The sequence below is a fragment of the Cetorhinus maximus genome, chromosome 3 (assembly GCF_964194155.1).
Source record: "Cetorhinus maximus chromosome 3, sCetMax3.hap1.1, whole genome shotgun sequence".
NCBI classification, from domain to species: Eukaryota; Metazoa; Chordata; class Chondrichthyes; order Lamniformes; family Cetorhinidae; genus Cetorhinus; species Cetorhinus maximus.
The window spans coordinates 195,582,424-195,601,733 of record NC_135881.1 but is presented as its reverse complement, the minus strand read 5'-3'; the positions used below and the strand labels follow the sequence as shown (position 1 = coordinate 195,601,733).

General features: G+C 40.1%; 1 protein-coding gene across 5 annotated transcripts in view; it reads left to right on the top strand.

The window, feature by feature from the left end:
- The window catches only part of dnajc13 (dnaJ homolog subfamily C member 13), a 140,433-nt gene extending 121,434 nt beyond the window's left edge, over positions 1-18,999 (top strand). For 4 of the 5 annotated variants that reach the window (XM_078539530.1, XM_078539533.1, XM_078539531.1 and 1 more), the window contains 6 exons: positions 123-296; positions 2,336-2,515; positions 5,139-5,279; positions 7,168-7,311; positions 12,494-12,593; positions 18,146-18,999. In XM_078539530.1, coding sequence (XP_078395656.1) covers positions 123-296; positions 2,336-2,515; positions 5,139-5,279; positions 7,168-7,311; positions 12,494-12,593; positions 18,146-18,246 — 840 coding nt within the window. In that variant the 3' untranslated portion in view covers positions 18,247-18,999. Of the gene's footprint in view, positions 1-122; positions 297-2,335; positions 2,516-5,138; positions 5,280-7,167; positions 7,312-12,493; positions 12,594-17,005; positions 17,127-18,145 lie in introns of those variants that run through there. The other variant, XM_078539532.1, reaches the window with a different exon arrangement.
- The last annotated feature ends 311 nt before the right edge of the window (positions 19,000-19,310 follow it).

The window sequence follows — 19,310 nt, the reverse complement described above, 5'->3', positions numbered from 1 at the left end:
TAAATTTCCTACTCTGCAACATGGACTATGGAATAGAGTATAGCTTGTTTGAGTTGGTGGGGGCTGCAAAGGAGAGAAAATGCTTTTGTTAGTGTAAAACTAATGTTCTCCACCCGCTACAGTTGCCCGAGGACTTTACAGTTGCCGACAGTGAAGCTGGAGATGAATTGTCAGTAGGAGGAGTCTTCTTGAGGATCTTTATTGCACAACCTGGTTGGGTTCTTCGTAAACCACGGGAATTCCTTGTTGCACTGCTGGAGAAACTCACAGAACTGCTGGAAACAAATAATCCTCATGTAAGTGTAATAATGAAAACATCATTTAATGTCAGTACTAATGAATGTGCAGAAAAATTACCTGTTCTGTGTAATTTGAAAGCAACGTTTGAATATTTAGGGATTGTTCACATCTGAAATAATTTAACTACACTATCAAGTACAACATCAAAATTTGTGGGGTATAATTAATATTGAAAAAGCCTATGCCAAAATATAAGACGTTAGCAAGTTTACAGAATGGGCAGATAAATGGCGAGCAGGGGAGGCGGTGGCATAGTGATATTGTTACTGGATTGGTATTCAAGAGACCCAGGGTAATGCTCAGACCCGTGGCAGATGGTGAAATTTGAATTCAATAAAAAAAACTGGAATTAAAAGTCTGATGACCATGAAACCATTGTCTATTGTTGTAAAAACCCATCTGGTGCACTAATGTCCTTTAGGGAAGGAAATCTGCCGTCCTTACGCGGTTGACTCTTAATTGCCCTCTGAACAAGGGCAATTAGGGATGGGAAATAAATGTTGGCCTAGCCAGCAATGCCCTCATCCCATGAACACATTAAAAAAAAAGTGATTTTCAATAGCTAAGTGCGAGGTGTTGTATTTTGGTGGGATGAATAAGGAGGTATCACAGTATCTTTTACAATGCAGAAGGAGGTCATCTGCCCCATCAAGTCTGCACTGGTTCTCTGAAAGAGCATCCCACCTAGCCCCACTCCCCTGCCTTATCCTTGTAACCTTGCACGTTCCCTCCTTTTCAGATAGCAATCCAGTTCCCTTTTGAATACCTCGATCAGTCGTCGTCTCCTTGAAAAATAAAAGCCTAAATTGAGCAAGGATGCAAAGGGATCAGGGGGTATAGATTCATAAATCATTAAGTAGCTGCTATGCAGGTAAACCAATCATCACAGAATTGTTATGGTGCAGGAGGCCATTCGGCCCATTGTGTCTGCACTGGTCTCCGAATGAGCATTATGACGCAGTGCCATTCTCCTGCCTTTTCCCTGTGAACTTGCATGTTGTTTCTCTTTAAATAATCATCTAATGCCCTCTTGAATACCTCGACTGAACCTGCCTCCACCACACTGCCAGGCAATGCATTCCAGATCAGAACCGCTAGCTGTGTGAAAAGGTTTTTCTCACATCGCATTTGCTTCTTAAGTGCAAACAAAGCACTGGGGCTTGTTTCTGTCTAAATGAATTCTCTGCTTTTGAACTCTAGTTAAACTTCTTTTGAGCCTCAGTTACACCACACTTGCAGTGCTGTGCATAGTTCTGGACTCCATATTGCAAAAAGGATGTAGAAGTACTGAAAGTGCAAAAATGGTTTAAGTGGTTGACATGAACTGAGTGGGTGCAACTAACAGGAAAGACTGATCACACTTGGAGCTTTTTGATTTTTTTTTAAATAAAAGAGAACATTGAGCGGTGACCTGATAGAAGCCTTTAATATAATGAAGGAGTTTGATAGAGAGGACACTTCTGGTTGTGTGTGTGTGTGGGGGGGTTGGTGTCAGGAGCCTAAAACTAAAGGCTACCATGCAAGGTAATCACTTATATATTCAATAGGGAACTTAGGAGAAACCTCTACTCAGTGGTGAGAATGTGGAACTTGCTGACCTGTGAAGTGATTGGGGCAAATAGCATGGATGCGTTTAAGCTAGATAGGTAAATACAGGAGAAAGGAAGAGAAGGATATATTGATGAGATGGGAGGAGACACATGTAGAAAATAAACATCAGCATAAACCTGTTAGGCCAAATGGCTAATTGCTGTGCGATAGAATTCTATGTAATAATAATGCCATAAGATTCTCTCATACACTGTAGATTCACAGCAGAGCCAAAATGGATTGGCTTTACCATGCATCTGATATAAATAATTATTTACGCTTTCTGCAGAGAGATTACATGGAAGGGGTCAGCCTGTTTGGGTTGAGTGGCTTTTTATTAATTTTTGTGTAGCTTTTTGTCTCAACAGGTTATATTTCATAAACTAGTGAGAAGTGAAAGCCCATGCTTTGCACATGTTAGTAATTGGTCTGTTTTTCTGCACAGGGTGAAACTTTAGAAACGGTTACCACAGCAGCAGTTTGCCTCTTTCATTCCCAGCCTCAGCTAGCAGACCAGGTACCTCCATTAGGCCACCTTCCTAAAGTTATTCAGGCTCTGAACCACAAAAACAATGCCATCCCCAAGTCATCAATCCGGGTCATTCATGCTCTTTCTGACAATGAGGTAAAGATTTATTTTAATTCGGTGCTTAAATATCAACTTTGTTTTTCTTCTATAGCTTTCAATTTTTAATATTGTTAATCACTGGATTCTGAGAATGAAACCCTCATTGCATATATTAGATTTGTTTCATACTATTTAAGTTCCATTTCACCCTCACGTGTCTTTTCAGATTTTGTGTCGCTGTTAATACATCAGCTTATTTGTACTACAAGATGTCTTCCATCGTCAAGCCCATGCTCCCTTTGATCTAAAATATGGGTTTAGTATATGGTATATTGCATGTCAATTTTTAGTATATGGAATAAAGCAAGGCAGATAATCCTTCCACTTCTATAACCTGTTACTGGATGAGTTCCACGACATTTCATGTCACTGCAGAAGTTGAATAATTTCTGCCCTGTTAGACAACTTTTTCTAACTGACGAAACCATTACACAGGATTATTCATGTAATTATTTACAAAAGTAAGCTGTATAGGTGAGGTACTTAGCAGTTGAATACAGTGCCCGGAATTTGAGATTGAATATTTCTCAAAGACTCCATCTTATTTCTCTGCAAAAACAGAATGCAAATTAGACAGATGTAAGCTTATGGAGCCCAATTTTATAACGGTGTGCCTCATCAAAACAAACCCAATTGTTTATATGTGAAATAAGCTGTCTTTTTATACTCGTGTAATTGTTTTGAGAAGTGGGCATGTTTTGAAGACCAGCCTGTCAAAGGAAATTGCCTAAACAATGCAAATAATGTTTATCCAAAGCCATGAAATGATCCCTGGGGGGTGTTGATGAGTGCATTGATTGGATTGGACAGTTAGATGCAGTTTGAACTTTTAGTTAATCTTTAGCCATATTTCATTCAAAGAATCTTTTAAAAATCTATTAAATCAGAAATGAATTGTCTTCCTCCCTCAACTGACCCCAATGGAATACAGGAAGTGTACATTCAGCACAAAGATATTAGCTGTTTTGCTTCTGAGAGTCTGTGAAAATTAATCTCCCATTATAATCAGTGTTTTTACAACTAGTTTCTCTTATCTGAATATTTAGGCATCCTGCTACTTTCATCACAGCTATTAGGTCTGTAGACAGCTCCCACCAAGCTTGCATCTTTTGGTTGAACTGAGGAATTGATGTAATTCCTACCTTCTGCTCACCCTTGCTGATATCCTCTCTCTCACACTATAATAGTGCATTTTATCAATATTGCTAAGTTTCCTTCTAATTTCCCTGTGCTAGATTTCCTTCCAATTTCCCTGTCCTTTCTAAAGATCTTATAACTTGGAACATTTTTCTGCTAGTCACGGCCAGCTAGTAGTCAGGTCTCAATGATAGCCATAATGCCGTTCCCTTTAAACTGAAGCTGTGCTTCAAATTTGCTTGTCTTACTCCTTATCCTATGTCCATTTATGTAATAGAAATCTTATTAGGGCATCAGCCTACCTTGCCTTCTTCCTTGATGTGGTTTTCTCGCACCTTTTGTCTTAGCACACTTGTTTTTCATCACTTCGGTTACATTTATATCGGTTATTTCCTGTAAATTGTTGTTCTGAACTTGGTACATGTCTTTAACACTTCATAACCTGGATTCTGCTCTTTTTCATCTTTTGGCTAATTTCACTTAATTTTATTTCTACCTGAACACCCCCATTCCTCCACTCGGCCCCCTGTGTCGGTTTAAAGTCCTATTTGTCCTTTTCAGCTAGGACCCCTGTTCCAGCCTGGTTCAGATGCAGCCACTCCCAGTGGTGCAGTGCCTCCCTGTTCTTCTACTGGTCCCAGGAAATGGAACCTGTCTTTCCCACACAAATCCTTCAACCACCTTTGCTTTTTTTTGATCTGTTTGTCCCTATGCCAGTTAGCACGTTGCTCAGATAAGACGATTACCCTCGATATCCTACTTTTTAATTTAGCTCCTAGCTGCTGATATTCCCTTAGCAGGACTGTCTCTCTTTTGTATATCGTTGGTCCTGGGCCATAACAACTGGTTCTTCACTTTCCCTTTCCAATTTCCTTTATAGCTGCTTTAAGCTATTGCTTCCCCCTGCACCAGGTGGGCAACACCCATTTTGAGACTCTTGTTTGTGATTGCAGAGGATGCTGTCTATCTTTCTAATAACTGAATCCCAAATTAGTACGGCCATAATATTCTGCTCCTTCCTTCAGTTAACAACTTCCATCGCCCCCACCACACAAACTTGGGCTGTTACCTGCTCCTTGGTGTCTTGGTTAGTGTTGTGACTGCCCTTCCCACAGTTTTTCTCCTTATCACAGGGAACAAGTATATTGTACCTATTGGACAAGATCAGATTTTGCAGTCTGATGGCATCAATTAGTGGCAAGAAGAGGGAAAATGGAAAAGTAGGCACTGCCCACATGCAAGTGACTCTTGTCAATTGATTTCTGGTGTAGATTGTTAATCCACCTTCAGCTTGTATGCATTATTTAGCCAGATTAAAAGGGGATAATATAATTAAAGTTACCTAAAGTATTCCGGTGACACTGATGAACAGTGCCCACTATTCAGTAACAAACTCCTCTGTAACCTTAGTGTTAATATCTGAGACTTAACGAAATGCTGATTGTTTTGCAAATTTACTAAAAATTGAATTATTTTTCTTCAGCTGTGTGTCCGAGCCATGGCAATGCTAGAAACTATCGGGCCTTTGATGAATGGAATGAAGATGCGATCAGATATGGTAGGCCTTGCCTCTGAATCTCTGAACCGAATGTTCCAGAAGGAGCAGACTGACTTGGTAGCACAGGTGGGTAACCCTTTGTCAGAGAATTTCATGAATCTGAATTGCCATCTATGGATTGGTTATTGTAGATGTATCCTAGATGTATCACAGTATCTTTACAGTGCAGAAGGAGGCCATTTGGCCCATTGAGTCTGCACTGGCTCTCTGAAAGAGCATTCCACCTAGTCCCACTCCCTCATCCCTGTAACCTTGCACATTTTTTCTTTTCAGGTAGCAATCCAATTCCCTTTTGAATACCTCCATCGAACTTGCCTCCACCACCCTTTCAGGAAATTTGTTCTAGACTCCAACCACCCTCTGGGTGAAAAAAAATTTCCTCACATCACATTTACTCCTTTTGTCAATTATTTTGAATCTACTAATTCATTTCTTTAAATAATTGGCACTGTTAAGAGCCTCATGGATATAATCATTCTCCATTTTTGGATCTGTCTTGCACCAGCTATTAGTATAACACCTGGTCTGGCGATGAATCAGATTACGAGCAAATCCTGCAGTCAACTGATTTTTTTTCCCATTTCAATATTTTCCCCAACCCCTCCCTTGAAGATCTCTACTGCTGGCATATAGTTCCCTGGCATTAATATCCCTCTAGTTCCTAGAGTAGATGTTTATTGTTGAGGAGTAAACCTGATGCAAATTATTAACAGCTTGCATTTACACAGCACCTTTTATTGTGGAAAAATGTCCCAGGACATTTAGACGTGAGAGTAGAAGCTGAGTCAAAGAGAGAGTTAATTGGGTGAACAAAAGATTAGTCCAAGCAATGCCTTTTAAAGAGGGCGTTTGAGAGGTATGTGGGTGGCTGTGGAGGACATTCCAGTTGGAGCTTCGAAGGCTTTAAGGCCTGGTTACCAGTGGTGGAGCAAGAGAAGGAGGGACACACAAAAGGCATCTGGAGTAGCATGTAGAGTTGGGGAGGGGTGAAGCCCAATTTTAAATTGGAACCATTGGATTTGTGATGGTCAACAGGGGCAGGAGTGTTGAATGTGTGGGGTAGGATACAGTACAGTCAGCAGAGTTTTGGATTACCTGAAATTTACTGAGAGGGGAGTATGTCAGACCATCCAGGAGCATTGGAAGTGGCAAGCATATTGAAGAAGGCTTCAGTAGTGGGTGAGCATGTTGTTGGCAGATGAACCTTCATGAGGTGGAGGAAGGCAATGTTACAGAGGTAAAAGTACAAGTCTATGGGGAAAATGGTGGGTCAGAGTCTTGTAGGATGCTGAGATTGCAAACGGTCTGGTATGACCTGAGATGATGGCTGGGAAGGGGGGGTGAAATCAGTAGCAAAAGTACAGGTTTTTATTGGCGCCAAGGGCAATAATTTCAGTTTTCCCAATGTTAACTGGAGGATACTGAGGCTCATTCTCTACTGAATATCACAAAGTTTTAAAATACAATATACAAATTGTGCTTCCTACCATTTTGTATGTGTATGAAGCATCTTGAATTTCAATGAAACATTAATACAAGCTGTATTTCAGAGCAGTGAGCTACCAGCCCCAGGTCCATCATATTATCCAATATATCTGAGCTCTGCACACTTCCCTGTGTTTTAAACCCATTCAGAAGCAGTCCTGAACACACTTCGTTGAAGTAGCATTTAGCAAACTTATTCTGCAAATATAAAATGGCACAGAAGTCGATATATAAAGAAGTTTATAGTTAGATCTTTATCTCTACTTTTCACTGCTAATGGATGTATAATGGAATGCAGTACAGCAGTGTTCCAGTTGTAATTTAATTTGAAATGAAGCACTTGCCAATTACCTGCCTTTTACACTTAACTGTTTGTGCAACTCCCTTTACCACTAAGTTCTTTCTTTGGGACCTAGTTTAGCCTGAGGTTGCGGTGTGTGAAATTAGAACTTTTTCATGTTTTCTCAAGGGTCTGAAAGTTGAGTTGGTGCCATATCTCCTGCGGCTCTTAGAAGGAATAGGGCTTGAGAAGGTTGAAAACCAAGCTGCCACAAAAGCCCAGATTGTAAATGCTCTTAAATCAATGACAAGGAGTCTTCAGTATGGTGAACAGGTTAGTTTTTTTTTCAAATTAGTTCATAGGCATCCAGTGTATGATCTGCCATTGAGAAAGCAATGTTCCCATTGTTTGGACAATGATCTACAAGTTTTGATACCAAGTGACCTAGAAAAATCAAAGCAGATGGGAAGAGTCTTGAAAATGCCACTTATCTAACGGAACAGAACGGAATCACTCTTAAAATTTTCTTCAGATCTTGGCCTCTTATTTTTAATTATGTTTCATAAGAAACTGATTGAGGAATGACCAAATTTTTAAAAAAGCTGTAGAAAAGTAAAGAATGATTTTAAATTAGTAAAAACTGTTGTAATGAACAGATGTATTAGTGATTAAATACTGAAACCATATTACATTGAGGGCTATCCATACTTTCTCAGCCTCACGTTGTGATCGGTGCAGTCAATTGTGCTGATCACATTCCAGAAAACCTACTAAAGTGTTAATTTCTGGAAATGCACAGGAAGATGCCAAAGAACCCAAACCTGAATTCCCACATGTTCTGCTTAGCACTGAGTAGCATTTTAAACGGCTGCTTATTCCTCTTCAATTCTACCCTCAACATTTTACTGACCATCCTTTTATATTTTCTAAGGATGAATCTGACCATGTTTTTGCTTTTATCGTCTGTTTAAAGTGCTGCTCAGCTATTAAGTGCACTGTTAAGTCATCGTAAAACAACTGAGTGCATTCTACTCTGGGCTGCTCTGGGACTCTGAGGGACTGATCTGTGAACCGTGCTTTTGAAACAAAGGAGAAAGTCTTACAGTAGCATTAACCAGCAGCATATACGGGCTCAATTGATTATAGTGATCAGTGGCGCAGCTGGCCAAATTGATCACTGTTGCCATATTCTACCTTCATTCCTTTCTGTATCACTATATTTTAGTCAAACGGGTATAAGATTTGTCCCCTCTAACTGACTATCACAGACCCCTTACAAGTAGATTTTCTGACTCTGATTTAATCTGATACCGCAGTATTGATCTTCCAACTAATGGTATGGTTCTTGAAGAATCCACCATTGGTGAACTGTGTTCCAAGTGGTTTGGGTAGTGATGCTGTTGGTCTCAGAAGGGAGCAAATTGCTTCTGTATGTATAATATCTAATATACATAAGGAACCCTAATGACCGATTGCTGCACGCAGTTAGATCACCACTGGATATCTAAAATAAAAACACAGGCTTTTTAGCCTGACCTCGGTCGTTGGTAAGATTTTAGAGTCCATTATTAAGGAAGACATTTCAGAATTCTTGGAAGTGCATGGTAAAATCGGGCAAAGTCAGCATGGTTTCATCAAGGGGAGGTCATGCCTGACAAATCTGTTAGAATTCTTTGAGGAGGTAACGAGTCGGTTAGACAAAGGAGAGCCAATGGATGTTATCTACTTGGACTTCCAGAAGGCCTTTGACAAGGTGCCACACAGGAGGCTGCTCAGTAAGATAAGAGCCCATGGTGTTAGAGGCAAGGTACTAGCATGGATAGAAGATTGGCTGTCTGGCAGGAGGCAGAGAGTGGGGATAAGGGGGTCCTTCTCAGTATGGTGGCCGGTGACTAGTGGAGTTCCGCAGGGGTCAGTGTTGGGACCACAACTTTTCACTTTATACATTAATGATCTAGATGAAGGAACTGAGGGCATCCTGGCTAAGTTTGCAGGTGATACAAAGATAGGTGGAGGGACAGGTAGTATTGAGGAGGCGGGGAGGCTGCAGAAGGACTTGGACAGATTAGGAGAATGGGCAAAGAAGTGGCAGATGGAATACAACGTGAGGTTATGCACTTTGGTAGGAAGAATAGATGCATAGACTATTTTCTAAATGAGGAGAGAATTCAGAAGTCTGGAGTGCAAAGGGACTTGGGAGTGCTAGTCCAGGATTCTCTGAAGGTTAACTTGAAGGTTGAGTTGGTAGTTAGGAAGGCAAATGCAATGTTGGCATTTATTTCGAGAGGACTAGAATATAAAAGCAGGGATGTGCTGCTGAGGCTTTATAAGGCTCTGGTCAGACCATATTTAGAATATTGTGAGCAATTTTGGGCCCTGTATCTCAGGAAGGATGTTCTGGCCCTGGAGAGGGTCCAGAGGAGGTTCATGAGAACGATCCCAGGAATGAAAGGCTTAACATATGAGGAACGTTTGAGGACTCTGGGTCTATACTGGATGGAGTTTAGAAGGATGATTGGGGGGGGTGGGATCTGATTGAAACTTACGGAATACTGAAAGGCCTGGATAGAGTGGACGTGGGGAAGATGTTTCCATTAGTAGGAGAGACTAGGACCCAAGGGCACAGCCTCAGAGTAAAGGGAAGACCTTTTAGAACAGAGATGAGGAGAAACTTCTTTAGCCAGAGAGTGGTGAATCTATGGAATTCATTGCCACAGAAGGCTGTGGAGGCCAGGTCATTGAGTGTATTTAAGACCGAGATAGATAGGTTCTTGATTGGTAAGGGGATCAAAGATTATGGGGAGAAGGCAGGAGAATGGGGTTGAGAAACTTAACAGCCATGATTGAATGGCAGAGCAGACTCGATGGGCCGAATGGCTTAATTTCTGCTCCTATGTCTTATGGTCTTATGCTTCTGGAAAAGCATAGCAGTTCAATCAGATACAATTCTTAATCAGAACTGACAAAACTGACTTGTTCATTTCCAGCAATTTTGTTTTACAAGCATACGAATTAGGAGCAGGAGTAGGCCACTCAGCCCTTCAAGCCTGCTCTGCCATTCAATAAGATCATGGCCGATGTGATTTCAATCTCTACTCCACATTCCCGCTTTTCCCCCCGATAACCTTTCAACCCCTTGCTTATCAAGAATCTGTCTACCAATTTAAAATATTCAATAACGCTGCTTCAACTGTCTTTTTGAGGATCAGAGTTCCGAAGATTCACGACCCTCAGAAAAGATTTCTCCTCCATCTCTGTCCTAAATAGGTGACTCCTTATTTTTAAAAAGTGACCCCTAGTATGAGATTCTCCCACAAGAGGAAACATCCTCTCCACATCAATCCTGTCAAGACCCCTCAGGATCTTATGTTTCAATCAAGTCGCCTCTTACTCTTCTAAACTCCAGCGGATACAAGATGAAAGCAAAATACTGCGGATGCTGGAAATCTGAAATAAAAACAGAAAATGCTGGAAAAACTCAGCAGGTCTGACAGCATCTGTGGAGACAGAAACAGAGTTGACAGTTTGAGTCCGTATAACTCTTCAGAGCTAAAGAGAAGGAGCAATGTGATGAAATTTATACTGTTTAAGGGTGGGTGGGGCGGGGGCGAGTGGAGCAGGTGAAGCTGGATAAAAGGTGATCGATAGGTGGGGGCTAAGAGAGATTATCTTGTGTCCATGATATATTTGTCAAAGGGCGTGTTAATGGTGGTGTCAAGGGCGAATGAAGGTGCTGATAATGGCATAAAGGTAAGAAAGCAGAGTGTCTGAATAGCAGAACAAGGGTAAGCACTCTGAAAGAACAACATGGAACAAGTGACAGATGGCCCTTTTGGGGGTGGGGGAGAGGTGGTGGTAGGGGAAAAAAGATAGGGATTTTTAAAAAATGGATGAAGAGATAAAAAAACGAATAAAAATAAAACATGAAAATAAGTAAAAATAAATTTTTAAAAAGGGATTAAATACAGATACAAGCCTACCGTGTTCACCCTTTCCTCATAAGACAACCTGCCTGTTCCAGGTATAATTTAGTGAACCTTCTCTGAATTGCTTCCAACGCAATTACTTCTTTCCTTAAATAAGGAGACCAATACAGTACACAGTACTCCAGATATGGTCTCGCCAATGCCCTGTATAATTGAAGCATAACCTCCCTACTTTTGTATTCAATTTCCTTTGCAAAAAATGATAACATTCTATTAGTTTTCACAATTACTTTTCACAATTACTTGCTGTGCCTGCATACTAGCCTTTTGCGATTCCTGCACCAGGACACCTAGGTCCTTCTGCATCTGAGCTCTGCAATCTCCCACCATTTAGATGATATGCTTTTTTATTTTTCCTGCCAAAATGGACAATTTCATACTTTCCCACATTATACTCCATTTGCCAGGTCCTTGCTCACTTGCTTAACCTATCGATATCCCTTTGTAGCCTCCCTGTGACCTCGTCACATCTTATTATTATCCTACCCATGTTTGTCTTATTAGCAAATTTAGCAACCATACCTTCGGTCCCTTCATCCAAGTCATTTATATAAATTGTAAAAAGTTGAGCGCCCAGCACTGATCCCTGTGGCACACCACTAGTTACATCTTGCCAAACAGAAAAAGACCCATTTACGCCTACCCTCCATTTCCTGTTAGCTAGCCAATCTTCTAGCCATACCAATATGTTACCCCTTACACCATAAGCTTTTATTTTGCACAATAAACTTTGATGTGGCACCTTATCAAATGTGTTCTGGAAATCTAAATACAGTACATCCACTGGTTTCCCTTTCATAAAACCCATGTTGACTCTGCCTGATTACCCTGAATTTTTCCAAGTGCCCCACTATAATGTCCTTTAATAGCTTCTACTATTTCCCCGATGATAGATGTTTTGCTAGCTGGCATGTAGTTTCTTGCTTTCGTCTCCTCCCTTTTTGAATAAAGGAGTTATATTCCCTATTTTCCAATCTATTGGAACCTTCCCCGAATCTAGGGAATTTTGGAAAATTAAAACCAATGCATCACTTATCTCACCAGCCACTTCTTTTAAGAACATAGGATGAAGTCCATCAGGACCCGGGGACTTGTCAGCGTGCAGCTCCAGCAATTTGCTCAGTACCACTTCCCTGGTGATTGTAATTTTCCGGATTTCCTCCCTCCCTTCCATTTCCTGATTTACAGCTATTTTTGGGATGTTATTGTGTTGATCATTAATAGCAGGAGGCTTCAAGGAACTGAAGATCAGATGGGGGAAAATCTTGTTCTAATTGGACATGTCATGATTTGCTCTATAGCGTATGAAAAAATAATTAGCCCTGTTCTTTGAATTTATCATTCTCTTATGGCTCTTGATCGAGTAACATCGGGTTTAAATGTTAACTGGACCATTGCTGCTTAAACTTCCTTTTAAAAGTTCCATATCAGTATTTCTGGCATAGTTCAATTTAGAGAAATGGCATGGTTTTTATTCATCTCATTCTGGGGAGCTGGCTAAAATGTGTTTAAGCAACTGTCTTGTTTAGGTGAATGAAATCCTGTCTCGTTCCTCTGTGTGGAGTGCCTTTAAAGACCAGAAGCATGATTTGTTCATCTCTGAGTCGCAAACAGCGGGATATCTTACAGGTATGTAACTCCCTGACTAGTCTGTTGTTGTACTGAGGTGAAAGACAATTGGTAATTATGAAATCTGACAACAAATGTTTTACAGGTAAGCAACTTAATCATAGTGTTTAAAGGAAGTGTTCCATACCTTGCTCTGTGCAGTATTTAAAGTATACTTGGTGTTGCCATTTCGAGTATATATGAAATTCAGAATCATGAATGTTGTTTAGGGAAAAGTTCTGGGAGCAAAGAACATTTTTCTGTTCTTTAAATGTTGGTTGGTTCGAATTACATACATAATTGACAGCTGAGCCCCACTAGTTTGTGGTTGGTTTTAGTTTCTTCAGTACTTGAACTTAGTTTTGGAGAAGATTAAAGGTTTTTAATTGGAGCAATGACTTTGAGAATAAAATATCACTGTTATTGTTGGCTCTCCTAGTTACCTGATTGTTATGGATACAAAAGTGGAACATACAGCTACTGCTTAAAAATAATATATCTCTACCAGAACTAGTAATCTTGACTCTGGAAAGTACAGACTGGAGTTAAGCTGCTGTTTAAACTGGTGCAAATCTTTCTGCAACAAAAAATCATGGAAAGAGCAAGTGTGGAAAGTGCATGCGTAATAAACACAAGAAAAGCTGCAGTTTACAACCTAAAGCAAAGGTGGTAAATCATAAAATCTTTAGGAATTTCAGTACCAAACTTGGCACATTGGACCTGTACTATTCTTCTGATCCCATTTTCACTGCTCTTTCCCTCTTGCCTTTTATTCTGTTTAATTCTACCTTGAAAGCTGTTTGTGGCCGTATATTCTAAGAATACTTTGCGTGAGAGCATTTCTTCTAACCTCTGCATTGTCTTCAATGCTAAATCAAAATTTAATGTCCCTTGTTACTTATTTGCTGATGAATAGAATTTATTTTGCTGTTTATCCTCAAACCCTTTGGAAATAATAGCTTAAAGGTGAGAAAAAGGGAATAAGAGCTAAGGTCAGAGTACAAAAAGCGAGAAGGTTAACATAAATGCACCAAATAAAGCAGAAGTGATGAAAAATTAGACATATTAATGCCACACCATTATTTAAGGAGGGAGGAAGAGAGAAACTAGAGTCTTAATGGTTGTGGGAAGTTGCTCGAATCTATCAAAAGCAGCACAAGTGACTGAGCACTTGGGTAAGTACAAGCCGTTCAGAAAGAGTAATTGTAGATTTGTGAAGGGCTGGCCATGCCTGACTAATCTAGTTGAGGTCACTAACTTGGTGATTAGGGGAGTGTCTATGGCTGTTTGTGGACTTCCAGAAGGTATTCGATAATGTTCCACACAAGAGGTTGGGAACAAATAAAACCTCACAAATTGAAGTTATCCTTGTGGTGTGGGTTGATAATTGATTAGGAGGTAGGAGTGGTATAATCATCACATTTGGATTTGAAAAAGGCAAATTGGAATATGTTCTGAATGGCAAGAGACTAGGAACTATGGAGGATTCTAGGGCTTTGCGTGTCAATGTACACATCACTAAAACCTAGTGCACATGTAGAGAAAGTAATCAAGTAGCTTGTGGAACGTTGGCCTTTATCTCTACAGTACCAAGGGGAGGAAATGATGCACCATTTGTATGGGGTTTTGATCAGATCGCATCTGGGGTACTGCATTCGATTTTGGGCACCAAAACTCAGGATGAATATGTTGGCTTTGGATTGGATTCGGTGCAAATTCCCCAGAACGATAGTTTAAAGGGTTAAATTGAGGGCAGGTTATATAATTTATTCCCCTTTGACTGTTGAATGATGATCTAATTGAGGTTTTTTGCCATGATAGAGGAATTTGATGGACCAGACGCAGAGAAACCGTTTCCCCCAGTGGGGAGAACCAGGGCTTGGTCATATAGGACTGAAACCAGGAAACACTTTTTCATGCAAGGCAGTGGAAATTTGGAATTCTTTCTACCAAAGGTGCAGACATGATGCACCGAATGGCCGCCTCATGCATCGTAACAATTCTGTGATACTGTGAATTAGTCACTTGAAATTTCCAAGACTGAAATTGATGTTGGGTAAGGGAATAAAAGGATGTAGATCAATATTGGACAAAATGGAGTTAAGATACAGATCTGTCACAACCTGATTTGGATAGTGAAACAGGCTCAAGGGTCTGAATATTTACTCCAGCTCCTCTGATTGTTCACATCCCCCATTTTTAATCATCTTTGCTCCAGTGACTACATTCCAAGTGTATCCCAATAACAATATCATTGTTTTTGTTTTTCATTGTTTCCTTTCTTTAAGGAATGACTGGATGATAGTACATACTCCAGCCATGCTCTAACTAATATCTTGTGCAGGTTCATCATTCCTTTAATTTTGTTTTCAATACCCGTATGCATAAAACCAGACCAGCACGACAGCACCTGCAGAAAAGCCCTGTCATTTTGAGAAGCTGCTCAAGTTTTGACGCGCAACTGAAATTTATGAAAATTATACTTCAAGCAAAACACCAGTTTTGAATAGGACTCATCTCAATGCCACTCAATTTTTTTAATCTGTTCATTCATGGGATGTGGGCATTGCTGGCTAGGCCAGCATTTATTGCCCATCCCTAATTGCCCTTGAAGGTGATGAGCCACCTCCTTGAACCGCTGCAGTCCATGTGGTGTAGGTATACCCACAGTACTGTTAGGGAGGGAGCCTGGCACTTGTTTGGCGTGAATGTTACTTGCCACTTATCAGCCCAAGTCTGAATGTTGTCCAGATCTTGCTGCATAAGGACTCAGATTTCTTCAGTATGTGAGGAGTCGCTGAACATTGTGCAATCATCAGCGAACATTGATAAATAGATTTCTGATATAGGGTGGTGCCGGTGTAGTAAAGATTCTGACATCCCAGTTGTCTTCAGAAGAATCCTTTCTTTGTCCATCTTCTGCAGGCTGCATTTCTTTTTGAACTGTATGCAATGAGCTGTGAACTTTGAAATACAAACTCGGCTTTGGTTTTGTGTTGTCTGTTTTGTTGGCATATACTTCAGGTCTTGCTGAAAGCCTGCAATCTTAAAGTTTTTCAAATTTCCCTGTTTAGAAATCCAGTTGAGCAAAGACTGGAGCTTTGCAAACTGAATTCCAAAGTTACAGATCATCTATCAATCTTAGTACCTTTGTGACCACATTGTTTTACCAAGAATTTAGTTGTTCTAAAGTGGTTAAGTGGCTCCCAAACTTTCCCTCACTGTGATTCCATTTTGAGGTTTGAAAATTGCTGTGACCCCAGAGTGTGAGCCAGGGTGAGGGGTGGTGGTGTTTAAACTGCTGAGTTTTTAAAACTAAATTGCCTACCTTTTTCACTGGCTTTTTTGGAGCAGGGATCAGGCCTCTCAAATTGGTTAGTTAGGCCACGCCCACCATTGGAAAACAAAATGCTAGGAATTAAAGGGACCTTGCAGCTGTTACCACTCAGTCCGAGCTCCATGGCAGCCATTGCTGCCTTGGAGCTCTTGACCCCAAAGTCTCGTGGGATCGCAGCTCACAGTTTGGGAAGTCCTGTTCTAAACCTATAAATAACTGGTGTGTCTGGGCCACCAGCAGTGCCTGTATTCTTGTAGATTCTTTTACTTTGTGTATGAGTCCAAGGCATCATCAATATACTGACAGTTAGTTAGTTCCTGTCTTATTGTTAGAAGTCACTAATCTGCAGCATTCCCATGGAATAGCAGTTTCAGTGGATGCTTTATCTTGGAAAATGACTATAATTTGTATGCCACGTGCAATGATTAGCTTTTGGGAAAGTGTTGACTGGTCCTAAGGAGTTTTTTTATACAGTGGGAGGTGGATAGGCTCCCTATCATTATGGTATTTGCACAAAGACCTTCTTAAAGGATGCTGTTGATGGAATTCACTCATTGGTAGCTGTAGATGTACGCAGAGACTCTTCCACTCGAAAGAAAACCTTTCAAGGTGGGCATCAGTCTTCATATAATTAGAAAACTAATCAATATGGAATCAACTACACAATGTTAAATATAAAATAAAAACAAATGCTGGAAATACTCAAAAAGGTTGACGTTTCAGGTCGATGAGCACCTAACAACAGAATTCTAATTTAATTTGTGTTTGAGCCCATTTGTATGAAAATAATTTGACAAGTTAAAGTTACACAATTCACAGAACTCAAACACTTCTCAATTTCCTTCACATATGAAGAATTCTTGACCAACCTTTGGCAAGAATCAGCACTGCCCTGAATAACATTTTACTAATCAGGATGAATTTTGTTGTTCAAGACTTTCACGGTTGAGGGATTTTGCATGATAAAAGGTCAACAGCTATCTAAAATATTAACTGTTTTAATATATGCTTTCCTGCTTTTATTTATCTAATGCGGCTTTATGCTTTTCTTTCTGCTTTCCTCTGTCATTTCCTGTGTATCTTTTCTTTTCCCTAGGTGCCTCACCTTCCCTCCTTACTGGTACTAGTCCCCTTCACCTCAGAAGTGGGCTTTAGGGGCTTCTCTGGCAGGCACATTGTTCAGTTCTTAAGTGTGAAGCAGGTAGATAACATTCTTCCTCAACGCATGTTTTTGAGGTTTGAAAAGTCAATTGTATAGTTAGCCAAAATCTTCTGCGAGTCAAAACGTTTTGCGTGGACTCATTTGTGTCATAACATCAAAGTGCCTTGAAGTGTTGAAAAATGAAGATGCAATGCAGCCTTCAACGAAAGTTTTTTTTGGAATATGACTTAAATTATCATTAGAAACCTTGAACTTGAGCAATTGTTTTTCCCACACCCACGCCCCCACCCCTGCTCCCCACACCCCATTCCCAGTTTACTTTGGTGTATGAGCTAACATTATTTCCACATGCTATAATCAATATTCAATCCATTTACTCAAAATATTTTCTGTCCTCTATATTAGCTCGGATTTTTAAAAGAAAATTATTCATTCTCTAGAATTGGGCATCACTTGCAAGGTCAGACTTTATTTCTCATCCCTAATTGCCCTTGAGAAGGTGGTGGTGAGCTGCTGCCTTGAACCGCTGCAGTCCATGTGGTGAAGATATTCTCACAATACTGTTAGGTAGCAAGTTCCAGGATTTTGATTTAATGATGATGAAGGGACGGCAATGTATGCCCAAGTCAGGCTGGTGTGTGACTTGGAGGGGGATCGTGAGATGTGGTGTTCCCATACGTCTGCTGTCCTTGTCCTTCTGAAAGGTAGGAACCATGGGTTTGAGAGGTGCTGTTCAAGAAGCCTTGATGAGTGGTATACCTGGGATTGGTAAATTTGATACAGGTCAAGAAAAGTTAAATTAGGGTCTTGACTTTTTTAAAATGATGGCAATGGCATGAAAGAAGAATGAGCAAAGTCAGGAGAGAATTGGGGTAGTAACACAGTTGCTAGGTTAATAGGAATGTCCTCTAAAGTGTAAACTTGCTTTCAATCTTAATTAAATTGTCTTCATTGGTGTAAATTTGGTGTTCTCAGTTACCAGTCTGTGACTTTAACTGTAGCTTGCTTTGTATACTTTGTAATGCCAAGTCCAAGAGCAGTTTTCAACTTGCATTATTTTGTCTTTTTATCCAGGCCCTGGAATTGCTGGCTATCTTACTTCAGGGGCAATGTCACCAGTAATCCCAAGTGGACCACCCCCTGTAGATAATGAAGTGGTTGACCTGGCCAGATGAAAAATGATCTACACTCCTCGCCTTGAAGATTGAACTAATCGCAGTCATGAACTACTCACTCTTTCTATAACTCTCTGAACAAAGTGTTGTATACAATTACAAAGACATGAACTCTCTTCCCACATGTTGCATTTTAAAATGTAATGCTCTCATTTTTATTTGTAAAATGGTAATTTTTACAGGTGATCCAACTTGGTTCTATTAAAAATAGTATGGCTCAGAGATAGAAAGCTCATGTATTTTCTCTCTCTTTGCACTTGGTATACCTGACTGTGAATCTAAATACTGGATTGTTTTTTTTTTCTTAATTTTGCAGTTGGCAGTTTACAGTTTTGTGTTTATAGGGTAGCAGAAGGGTAAAACCTCTATCCAGCTACACAACTTCCTGGCTGCCATTTTAAAGGCATGGTAGGAGGAAAGATTTTCTGGAAAGCAATATTTCCATTAACTAAACCAGTTTCCTAGATCAGGCCATGGACCACTGCTGATTCTGCTTGCTAATCTTTAATGAGCCTGCTTAATACAACATCAGTGTAAAGCATTTGTATAACTGCATTCTATTTCTGATTGAGAGACAGCTTCAGAAAAATGCTAACCTGGACATTCACATATTATAAATACTTAGTGTAATTGTGACCTGTGCTATACAATACCAACGTGTAAACTTTCTATATTTGAATGTACATTAGTAAATCAGTCCTACTTGTACATAAAATTTTAAGAATAAAGTACAAAGGGAATTAGCATCCTTAATTGTGTGACACTGTAGAATCTATGCAGTACTGACCTGGGTTTGCTTCATCAGTTTGATGTTTTGAAGCCTGTGTGTGAATCCATGTTCCAATGTAATATCCTTTGTGTTAGGAGTTCCGTTTCAGCTTGGTGTGAGAAGTAGTTACCATAGTTTGCATTTATATCAAACCTTTTAAAATGCCCCAAGGCGTTTCACAAGAGCGTTACTGAACAAAATGTTGACATCCACATGAGATATAAGAGAGGTGACAAAAAATTTTGGTCAAAAAGGTAGGCTTTAAAGAGCTTCTTAAATGAGGAGCGAGAAGCAG